Raw genomic sequence first — 12,030 nt, forward strand, 5'->3', positions numbered from 1 at the left:
TTGGCAACTCTGTTTTTCAGCGTTTCCATCTCTCAGTTGTATCACAGTGTTCCCTGTAAGCTGAGCATTTGGCCAACCACTGAAGAGAAATTCAAATGCTGTCCAGCTGATTAGCAGAGCATGCACAGCATCCATAGCCAGCAGTATGTGTTTCTACTGGTGGTGCACATGTGCATATGCCTTGGTGCACATAATACTATTTATTCAGCACATGGATAGAAAAAAATCAAAGGGAACATTGATCACGAATCTGGTAATATTTGGTGTTTTTCCTTGGGTGTGGCAGAGAAAACTTTGAAACGATGGATCCTAACAGCTCAAAAAGCTGAACACGAAGAGAATCCAAAATGTATTTTTAAGCTCATAAATGTTAAGCCAATGGTTGTTTTTGTTTGCGTATTTTTGGTGGCTTGAATCATGATTTTTGGATACTTGGGGTTGACAATCCTATATAGTGTCTCATTTAAATTAAGTGGAACGTTGGGGAAGGGAGGATATCAACATCTCATTGGATCAGAGCCAATGTTCCTTCTGATATTTTCCATCCATGTGCGGAATGCATTGTGTTATGTGCACCAGCAGTAGAAACAAAACCTAGATGTGAGCATTCTACTAATATGAGATTTATATACCACCCAGCTCCTGAGTGGGCTGCACAAGCACACAGCTTACAGGGAACACTTGTCGAAACCTAAACAATCATCGCACCCTTCTCTAATTGTTGGATTAGTGTCTCATTGCAATGTTTTTATTTGCACGTAAGCTTCTGTGCACCCGTGAAAGTTTTATTCCAAGTGCACTCTTGCATGTTCTTTTTTGTTTACCTCATGCTCTGATGCATCAGGATAGGTCAAAAATTCAACCTCATTAACATTCCTCATGGTTACTGTGGAAACAAAGTGATCACAGCTTGAAACCCTGCAATGCCAATCCTGGATCTATGGAGAGTGTATGTTGTTTTTAAACAGGAGACATAGACTTGATCGGCAGGCCTAGATTTCACTGGCAGCTAGTGCAAAGAAGGCTGTCCTTACCCACTTAGGGTACGTCTTCACAGTGGGACTATTTCAGGATACTGGATGTATCCCGAAATAGCTACCCTGCGTCTTTAGAACATGCACATTATTTCAAAATAACAGGTGTGCTATTCTGCCCAGTGTGCTGGGTATTTTTGTTGAAACCATCTGGCAACCCTATTGCCGGCCCTTCATTTAAAATGTGCTTTACAACTATTTCACTGGTGTGTGATGGGGAATTATAAAACCGCTCTAAAATAATCACCCTCCCTTTCCCCACCCAGGCTGCCCGTGCACATGGGCTACGTCCAGACTGGCATGATTTTCCACAAATGCTTTTAACGGAAAAGTTTTCCGTTAAAAGCATTTGCAGAAAAGAACGCCTAGATTGGCACGGACGCTTTTCCGCAAAAGCACTTTTTGTGGAAAAGCCTCCCTGCCAATCTAGACGCGCTTTTGCGCAAAAAAAGCCCCGATCACCATTTTCGCCATCGGGGCTTTTTTGCAGAAAACAAATCTGAGCTGTCTACACTGGCCCTTTTGCGCAAATGATGTGCGCAAGAGGGCTTTTGCCCCAACGGGAGCAGCATAGCATTTCCGCAAGAAGCACCGATTTCAGACAGTAGGAAGTCAGTGCTTTTGTGGAAATTCAAGCGGCCAGTGTAGACAGCTGGCAAGTTTTCCTGCAAAAGCAGCTGATGTTGGAAAAACTGGCCAGTCTAGGCCTGCCTAGGGCCCCAGCACGTCAATCCTTAGGCCAACCCCAAAGCGCTGGCAGGGGGCAGCAGCAGCAGCGAGCAGCCTGGGAGCCCGCACGTGAACCGCGATAGAGCCGCGTCTCCAAGGGGCGCCGCGCAGCCACGTGGAACACGCAGCCCGGCGGGGGCGGCTGCCGGCGCACTTGGATCCGCGGGGAGCTCCTCCCCCGCCGGCCTCTCCGGCAGCGGGGCGGGGCGCTGACGTCAATCGCGGCCGGGGCGGCACATGGCTGGGCGAGTGCTCTGAGCCGCGCCGCGCGTCCGGGCGCAGGAGGCAGCGGGGGGTGGGAGCTGGGCGCTGGTTTGCTGGGGGCAGGCGCAGACGAGCCCGGGGCGTCGCTTGCCAGAACCGAGCGAGCCCGCTGCAACTGCTCCCCCTGCTCCGGCTGGGCTGGCTGCAGATTTGGGGGGTTTTGTGTGTTTTGGTTGGAAGCGGGAGGGAAAAATGTCTCGCCCTCTCCCTCTGAACCCGCCGTTCCTACCTCCGACTTACGGGGTGCTGAAGTCCCTGCTGGAAAACCCGCTCAAGCTGCCGCTGACCCACGAAGACGGTGAGACGCAGAAAGTTGCTTTGCTAGCGGGGGTAACTCGTCCCTAGCCAGCGCCTGCATGGCAGGCTGGGTCTCCAGTGCCGAGTTGCCTTGCTGAAGCTGCCCCATAAATTGCCGCTTGAGAGTTCTGCATCGTTGGAAGAGCAGAGCCAAGTAGGAAAAGCAGAGGAACCTGCTTAGCGGTCAGCTGTGAACCTCTGCAGCTTCTTTTCCCAGGAGATTGTCACTTCTAGTTTTTGAGAGCAAGTCAGTAGAATATGAATGATCATGGCATGGCTACACATGATCAATGCGCTGTTGAAAAACAGCTCTCTCTTGAATCAGTGCAGAACAATTGATAGCTCAGCTAAGCGGTGGGCAATATACTGGAGATCTTCTGAAAATGAACACAGTTCCATCTGTACTTAAGACAGACTTATTAGGAAGAAGCAGACAGCACAGTGTTCCAAATGTCCTTCCAGAAATGAGTGTATGTTCTGGGTGACTGAAGTTGGAGCATCTTTTTCGTTTGGTGGGGATTTTGCTTCCTGACTTTGCTCCCCTTTAAAAAAAAAATATGTTTAAAACTTATTTGGGTGAATGGTAACGAATAAGAATTTTAAAGCTGAAACGTTGCAATGTACAGTTCTGGGGAGGATAAGACAATGCAATCATAATTTTTATCAAGTGTGGCTTTATTACAAAAGCATGTGTTATTTCAAAAACATACATCCTGCAATATCTACTGATCTTGTTCTTAAAGGGAATATATCTGGGGGAAACACTGTAATAATTTAGACTAGCAAATCAAGGGGCTACATTTTAAAAAAAAAGTGACCTCACGGTGTCTTGTTCACTTTATTAGGTGTTTAAGAGCATTTTCCAAATTAACGGTGAATAAAAGCACTTTGTTTTACCATTAATAGGCAGTTTAGGTTCTTAATTTTAGTGGCATTTTTTGTAATTTATTTGCCTGTTTTTTACATCTCTTGAGTATATTTATCCTAACATGTTTACAATAATGGTCAAAATATGCAGCAGAAAATGAAATAGCTAAACATTATTTTTAATGATGATAAAAATACTGTGATGTTTATCACTTCTTATGGGCCCAATTCTGCAACCTCAAAGCAAGCAAAACAACTTAAGTTCAATGGCTGAGCTGTTTAAAGTCTGCAGGGTTGGGCCCTTTTATTTAATAATGTTAAAGTATTTTGTTTAATAATGTTAAAATAAAAGTGATCCTTTCCAATACAATAAAATATCTGGCAGCATCTTCTCCGTAACTTGCTTTGTCGATTAGCACGGACTCTCTCAAGAAATCTGTAAGCCTTTATCAAAGTGCACATTGAATGCTGCTGAATTGTCAATTAAAAATAGAACTGATGAAAATGTGCATACATACACAGTCATTTAAAAGTCAACCCTTTAATTCTGTGCCATGTGAAAGGAATCCAAGGACTTATATCTGTGGTGAGATATTTAAAAAAGTGGAAAAATATTTTCTTGAAAATAATAATTATGAACTACTCAACCCTTATAACTTTACTATGCTTTTTTTTATAAGCATTTGGTAAAGAAAAAGACAAAGAAAAGAAGCTAGACGATGACAGCACCAGCGCCTCAGTCCCACAATCTGCTTTTTTGGGGCCAACGCTATGGGACAAGACGCTGCCATATGATGGAGATACTTTCCAGTTGGAATACATGGACCTGGAAGAATTCCTCTCAGAAAATGGAATTCCGCCCAGCCCGGCCCAGCATGACCACAGTCCACACCAGCCAAATCTCCAGCAAGCTACCTCAGCAGCACCCTCTGTCATGGACCTCAGCAACAGGGCCTCTACATCAGTGCATCCAGGCATGGTGTCTCAAAACTGCATGCAGAGCCCAGTCAGACCAGGTAACTCACTTGCAAGATCTGCCCTAGAGGTTCTTAAATAACCACACAAACAAAGAAAGTAAATTATTTCTCACTACGTGATTGACACAGGCAGCATAGCGAAGTTTCCAACATGAAGCGCGTCTTTGGTAGGGTCAGTAGTAATAATAATTGATAATCTGGAAAAATGCTAACCAGCTCCGCAGGGATTTTTGCTTATATTGTGTCAATAACTTGTGGAAATTCCATGGAAAATTGCCTGTTGTCTTTTCCCTGCTGGTAACCTAGCTATTTATCAGGCTAAAAATACAAACAGAAGTAAAAATAGTAATGCACAGATGCCACAGTGTGAAATGAACAGGGAAAGGAAAAAGGAGAGAGACCGCGAAAGAGAATTTATACAGTCAACAGGACCACTGAGACAGAAGAGAATTCAGGTCCCAGCTGGCATTTCAGTGGAAATGGTAGGGAAGAGGGTCCTTGTCTGTAACATTGCCCATATCATTGTATGTCCTGTATCCTCCTGTGATAATCCAGTCAAAAAGTGCACACAATAAAAAATGGACAAATAATAGTTAAAGAAATAAAACACAAACATTTGCGGCAGATTCTGATCTGTCACTCTAGTGTAGACCCAGAGCGTAATTACTGACTTCAGCTGAGTTATACGAGACTCAGACCTACATAGGAACAGCCATACTGGGTCAGACCAATTGTCCATCTAGCCCAGTATCCTGTCTTCCAATGCCAGATGCTTCAGATGGAATGAACAGAACAGGCAATCATTGAGTGATTCACCCCATCTCATCCACTCCCAGCTTCTGGCAAAAAGAGGCTAGGGACACTCAAGAGCATAGGGTTGCATGCCTGCCTATCCTGGCTAATAGACATTGATGGATTGGCCCTCCATGAATTTATCTAATTCTGCCCTAAGCAAAGGGCAGAGAAATAAACACCTTAAACTGGATTTTGACAGTAGAGCCTAATTTAAAACCATTGTATGTCAAAGGGGAATTTTTCACTGAGTTCAGGGGGCTTAAATCAGACCCTTAGTATTAATAATGGAGTTACCCCAATGTGTCAAGTCAGAGGTGGGAACCTGATGCATGATACCAACAGTTTGGAGGAAATGGAGCAATAAGAAGCCTTCTGATTCAAATAAAGTGACATAGTCTTGCTAAACTTGGATTGTGACCCTACACTCACACCATTTGAGAGAGCAAAGTAAGCTGCAGAGAACAGGAAATCTCTCCTCTCCTCCCTGCTTGATCACTTGCCATGCACAGCATGTATGTGCTATTGTCAGAGCCATCTGAGAGTCAAAATAAATACACAGAATGATAGTAGTTAGGGAGGAAAAATAATGTGCCAAAACCACATGAATTGCCAAATTAATTTCTTATTTTTTTTTTAAATAAGGCTGTGAACGGTGTTTGGGGCCCAAGTTGGAAAGAGCACAATATGGTGTTCTGAGACTTTCATTTACTTGCTTTCTCACTGGCTAGTCCTTGTGAGACTGTTTACACTTACTCCCACCTCAGTTTTAAGGGATCTCGGAGTTCAGAATTAACAGTAATTTTTACCATTCTCCAACATTAAATAACGTTTAGAATTGGCAAGAGGAAAAACACCCCTACTTTTCTTGATATATTTTAATAAGCCATTGTGCATACAACATGTGTTCGTTCTCTCTCTTCTCCCCCCCCCCCCCCCCAAGCACATACACACAATTAAGAAGTGATTATCCTTTGCGATTCTTTTTTCAGGAGCCCCTGAAAGAGAGCCAGCCTTTTAATGATCACCTGTCAGAATTTATTTGTAATCTATGTTATGGGTCAGCTGTTTGCATGTTTTTTTGCAGGCCGTTGAGTTTGAGTGTTTTTCCTGAGCTGATGAAGTGGGTTTTACTCACAAAAGCTCCTGACCTATTACATTTGTTAATCTCTAAGGTGCCACAGGACTGCTCATAAATGCAGTTATTGATACATATACATATTTTTTTACTGTTGTAAAATAAATCCAGGTCTCTTAGGGTGTGTCTAGACTACAGGGATTTTTCGAAAAAAGTGGCCTTTTTTCTAGATCTGCATCTAGACTGCTGATGCGTTCTTTCGAAAGTAAATCGAAAGAACGCAGCAGTTTTTTGACCACAGAAAACCTCGTTTTACAAGGAATAACGCCTTTTTTCAAAAGTGCTCTTTCGAAAAAAGGCGCTATGTAATGCAAAGTGTGCTTTTTCGAAAGAGAGCATCCAGGCTGCCTGAGTGCTGTCTTTTGAAAAAGCGGCTTGCTTTTTTCGAAAGTATTGGTTGTAGTCTAGATGCTCTTTTTCAAAAGTATCTTTCGAAAGAAGCTTGCAGTCGAGATATAGCCTTAGGGAAAAGACGGCGAGGAAGAAGAGGAACTAGCTGTGATCAGAGTTTTCACAATTCCTTCTATTGCCTAACAATAATGTAGTTTATTTTTCTCTAGATGAGGAGCAGAGTTTGTCTGTTAGTCACAATATTTTTTTTCTGTTCTATAACCTGGATGCAGAGAAAAACCAAATACATTTGTAAGCATTAATTTTCTGAGAGACAATGCAAATACATTCTAACCTACATCGTTTTATAAACATCTCTAGTCTCGCATGCTTTGTTTTGAGGGAACATCCACAATCCAACATGGATTTCAGTGTTTGATCTACTTTTAAAATCAGATTACAAATATATTTCAAAAATATAAAACTCTTTGTATTTAAAAAATAGCAGTTAAACCTACTATGTGAAGATTTCTCTCAAAACATGACATTCGTTTAGAAGATAGTGAGCTGCAGCTGATAATGTAAAAACAGCATTAGAATGAAGGCATGACATTTACACATTACATGTGGACTTTATTGTCTGGTTTTAAAATTGTACCTTGAGAAAAGTTTTGGTTTGATAGTTGTGGACTCCCTTGTCTTTTCGTTATTAAAAGGACTTCTGCTTGTTGTCATGATTTATTTTCTTATGCTAAGATACAGGAGTAATTAGAATGACAAAAAAAGTATTACAGTACCAATCAAATGCAGTTCAGATGGTCTTATTAATGCTGGTAAAACGAAGATGCCAGGGTGATCAGTCTATCTATCGCACGTATAATAAAGGTTTGTAGTGCTTTGTGTTCTGAATGTCATCTTGCTTAATGTTGTTAGTGCCGCCTATCTTGCAGTGTGGCATTTAATATATCTATAGGACCAAATCTTGCTCACCTCCTGTCAGATGGTTTGAATGGGTCTGCTCTCATGAGTAAGACTAGCAGAATTTGGCCCCATAGTATGTGATGCGTCAGTGCTAAAATATGTGTATGCATACATGTCAGTACTGTGGGGAGGCCATATATATATGTTTGTGTAAGTGGGACAGAGACTGAGACACGTATGTTTATAAGATTCATATACTAGCAACATAAAATGCATTGTTGACATTATAATAGTAAATATCACATGTGTACTGAAAATGTAACCATTGTTTGAATGAGACAATTAGATCCTAAATTCTAACATATTTACAACTACTGGAAATGATCCAGAAACTTGCATTGACATTCGCCAGCAAACTTAGTTGAGCTCAGCAGAGCTAATCTGACCTTCACTATAAATACAACATTACAAAATTGTAACAGATTGGCTTTCCTTAAGAAAAAAATGTTCCCTTTTTTTTTTTTTTTTTGTATTGTATGTCTTTACCTTGTGGTTGACAGAAAGACAGTGATTCCATTTGTCATTTGTTCTCTGGGTGAAGAATGAATGAAATAATACCATCCAGGAATGTATGTGGAGACTCTACATATAGGGTTTACCATTTGTATTTGGATCAAGAGCTATCCAGAATAGTGAGCGCTGCAAGATTAGATTCTGGTTGTGATTTTGTTTAATGATGAGGCATTGAGAGTGTTCAATTCACCAACACAACGTGTAGATGGACTTGGAAATATTTTCACTTTGCTGTAAGGGGCACTTAACCTCTGATTAGTTGGTTTAAATCAATAATTATCTTAAGGAATACTGTTGCTGCCATGTTAGCGAACAGGTTACTTAAAAAAAAAAATCTATCAACACATTTTGTTGATGCTTCATATTATGTGTGTTTCCAACTTGTGTTGTCTTTGTTCTGCAGTAGGAACGCAGACTTGGATTTGGCTGTGGAGTTCTTTAAAGAATGTTTAACTGCACTTTGCTGTGTTTGGGGGGAGAATGTTGAAGGCAGTACTTTGCTGTCATCAGAGGATACCTGGTTGGTGATCACTAGCATCAGTTTAAAATCTGGCTTTTTGTATTTCATATTTATAATTTAAATAGATAGGACAGCTGTCATGAGGGGTCTACAGAAAGTGGGTAGGGCCATATGGGGCCCAAGTGGAAGCTGAGGTAGGAAGAATTTCCTTACATTTTTGCTCACTGAGTGTTTGTATAGAGCAGGAATTGAGTGCTGTCATGTACAATGCATGTCATAACTCTGCCTCTTTACTTGCCAAATAGATACTGAATTGTAATGATAGAAATGGGTTACTATGGGGAAATTGAAAGTTCTGTCTCTTATCTGTCTGGTTCCAGTCCTAAGGACACCAGGCAAATAGATACAGTCTTTCGCTTGATGCATCTAGTCTCTTGACACCATATATGGAGTGACTTAAGCAGTGGCCTAGTTCAAGAAGGGATGTGTTAAAACACCCTTTAAATCTGGTTTGCCCTTTACCTCCCATATATCTTAATATTCACCCTGTCTTCCAGAACAGCTTTTCCAATCCACGGACTTGCATATTCCCAGCAGCCAGATAAAAACACAAGCTCCTCTTTAGCTGTAATGCTTGCTTAGAAGCAATTACGAGGCGCGTGGTCCATATCATGATGAACCCCCTTGCTGAGAGGCTGAGGACACCACCTCCAGTGCCCACCTCCCCCTGCATTTTTTTGAACCTGGGACTGCCACGTGGCAGCAGGCCCGGCTTGAGTGCTGCTTTTTCACATTGTCTCCCATGAAGGCTGGGAAGGGCTGTTGCCTGCAGGACCATGTGTTGTGACACGTGGCCCTGCCCTGTGCAGTCTGCTCAGCATGACTTTTGCTAGAACAGCAGCAAGCACACACTGGACTGTGTGTTTCTGCCATGAGCAGCCTCTAGTGAAATAACAGCGAAATGGGAAGGTTGAACTATATGGGCTTCATGTGCCAGGGAGATGTAATATGCAGAAGATCTCCAAGCTGCATTTGGGGTCAACGAAATATACAGAGTATGTTTTGGCACATACATACATGACAAGAAAAAAAAAATTCTGAATGCACCACCTGGCTAGTGCTGGAAGCAAGCACATTGTGTCCCCTCCTTACTTGGTAGATTCAATTTGCTGTTTAAATGGCAATTACTGATTTCCAGATTCTTTTTTATGTGATCAAGCAATTTAAAACCCTTTAGGGGTTAAACAAGCAAAAGAAAGATGTTCTCCTTTTTGTATGATAATTTAGAAATATACAAGGCCTCATTCTGCAAACCTCACGTGAAGTTGCTTTGACCAAATAAATGAGGCTACGTGTGTGAGTTAAGTGCTACTCAAGGAAAGTAAGGATTGCACAATGGGTAACAGGCGCGACTTGTTCCTAGTGAGACATTTCGGGGATGTCCAAGAGCCACCTGTACGTGTCACGATCATGTGGGTCAGGAGCTGTGGTGCATTTCAAAGAGCCTTATTTCACGTCTCGAAAGGTGGTGCAAAATGCGTTTGACTCGTTCCGTTACTGGACTTTTGAAGAAGCAAGCGTCTTCTGGAGTCTTCATGCATTTTCACAATAAGTTTGGCAGAGGGGACATCGAAGAAGACATTGATTAAATGTAACTCTTAGAAAATGTTAAACTGTGTGTTTGGCTGTAGACTGGCAAAGCAAGAGATAGTTGTGGCCAGATTTTGCCTAGTTAATCACGCTGAGTTGTTTACTCCTCAGATAATCCTGTTGAGTTGGATGGGGCTGCTCACAGAGAAAGGCCGTGTCTATACCAAGCGGATTCTAGTGGCATAGCTATGGCACCATAGCTGTGTCAGCATCATCCCATAGGGCCGGTGCAGCCTGTACTGACAGAAGAGGTATTTTCCATCACTGTAGGAACATCTCACTGAGTAGCGAGGATGACAGAAACATTCTTCCATTGACATAGCTGTGCCTACACTGGGGGTGAGTACAGCACTGCTATGGGACTTAGGGGTATGGATTTTTTCATACACCTGCGTGCCATAGTTATTGACTCGAAATTTTAAGAGCAGACCTGGCTTGAGATGCTGCTCAGCTGGAGAAAGGAGCTGCACAATCCAGCATTTTGTCCCTCCCTCTCCATCCTCATCAACTCCTAAGGGCATGGGAGAATGGAAGGGTTCTCTTGTCTTTCTGGATTTTCTGTGTGAGGTGGTAGCCAGCGGTGGTGCTGTATGTTCTAAGAGCAGCATGAAAAGACGCTCGTGGTCAGTAAAATCCGAAGCTATCACTGGCTGAGGGCTCATTGTCAGGGATACCTTTAGTTACATGTTGCTAACTAAAAATGAACATTTTGTTAACAGTCTCACTGTCAGCCGTGGCTAAAATGATATGAATTCCAGACAAGTTCCAGAAAAGCCAGGGATGGATAGAAAAGCAGTATCTCAGCCAACCAGTCTCCAGAGATACACGTGCTATGATCCTGAGCACGTGAGGTGCTCTAGATGGGGCAAGAGCTGGAAAACCACAAATTGAACACGGAGTCGGTGGATCAGATTCAGTCGTGTTTTCAGTTGAGAAAATAAGTGTAAATGGCCCCAAGTTGAGCCCACCGGACACTGATTTTGTGTTGAGGAGCCAGAGATGAAGCCGGTGACGTCAATAGGGACTAGGGATGTGAAAGGTTAACTGGAAAACATCATCTTAAATGGTTCCTGTTAGCTGGTAGGGGCTGGACCAGCTCCCCACCTGCCCCGGCAGGGGGGTGTTCCAGCCCTGTGGAACCTACTGCAGCCTCTTTCTGTGGTGGGCCTGTTCTCTCTCCCCCTGCCCTCCCAACTGCAGGTTACACACTGGCTCCCTGGGAGTGGAGCCAGCTGGGGCTGTTGGCCCTGCTCCCAGGGAGCTGGCTGCAGAACCCACAGTGAAGCCTCCAGGAGCAGAGCCTCCAGGGAGGTTTTGAGGCGGTCTCTCCAGTATAAAGTTTCTTTAAGCTTTATGCTGCAGAGACTGCAGCCTGCAACCAGTCAGATTTTTAGCGGGTACATGGTGACTTTTTAAAATGTTTACATCCCCCAATAGGAATGGTCTACCTAACACACGTCGGGATGTGGTGCTGACAGCGTTGGGCTCGGCATGGTGCCAGCCGAGGGAAGTGGGGCCTCACATAGTGCTTTTTTTCTACTGTAGCCCCCTCCTGGGCATGAAATGCCCAGTCCACCCATGGAATTCCACACTGGTGCAAATTACACATTTTGCCACTGACTCTTACGTTCTGCCAAATGTACCCCCTGGTTTATATCACCCCCCGTTAGTGGCCCAGCGCTGTCACAGGAGTTGCACCTGTTACACTGGGCTGTGTTTGAGCCACAGCTTGGAAGGGCCAAATTCTGCGTGGATTTACATCACATAGGGAACCCATTCTTAGGCCATGCTGCCACGGAACCCTCTCCCATTGTCTCCCATTCATAGCTAACTCCTAACTTTTAAAGTTGGTAATAGTCTTCTGCTGTTGCATTTGCTCATATGCTACTGTTTGTCTTTTTTTTTTTTCTTTCTTTCTCTCCCCCCCCCCCCCCCCTCGTTCCCGTTTAGGATGGTAAATCCCCAATCTTATTAGAGCCTGGGAAAACTCTCTTGGAT

The 12,030-nt window shown here is 43.2% G+C and overlaps 1 protein-coding gene across 2 annotated transcripts in view; it reads left to right on the forward strand.

The window, feature by feature from the left end:
- The first annotated feature begins 1,979 nt into the window (after window positions 1-1,979).
- HLF (HLF transcription factor, PAR bZIP family member) overlaps window positions 1,980-12,030 on the forward strand; it is a 47,302-nt gene continuing 37,251 nt past the window's right edge. Inside the window, exons 1-2 of one of the 2 annotated variants that reach the window (XM_006125142.4) lie at window positions 1,980-2,325; window positions 3,872-4,207. In XM_006125142.4, the coding sequence (XP_006125204.1) occupies window positions 2,220-2,325; window positions 3,872-4,207 (442 nt within the window). In that variant the 5' untranslated portion in view covers window positions 1,980-2,219. The remainder of the gene's footprint in view (window positions 2,326-3,871; window positions 4,208-12,030) is intronic. The other variant, XM_006125143.4, reaches the window with a different exon arrangement.

This window comes from Pelodiscus sinensis, chromosome 20 (assembly GCF_049634645.1).
Source record: "Pelodiscus sinensis isolate JC-2024 chromosome 20, ASM4963464v1, whole genome shotgun sequence".
NCBI classification, from domain to species: Eukaryota; Metazoa; Chordata; order Testudines; family Trionychidae; genus Pelodiscus; species Pelodiscus sinensis.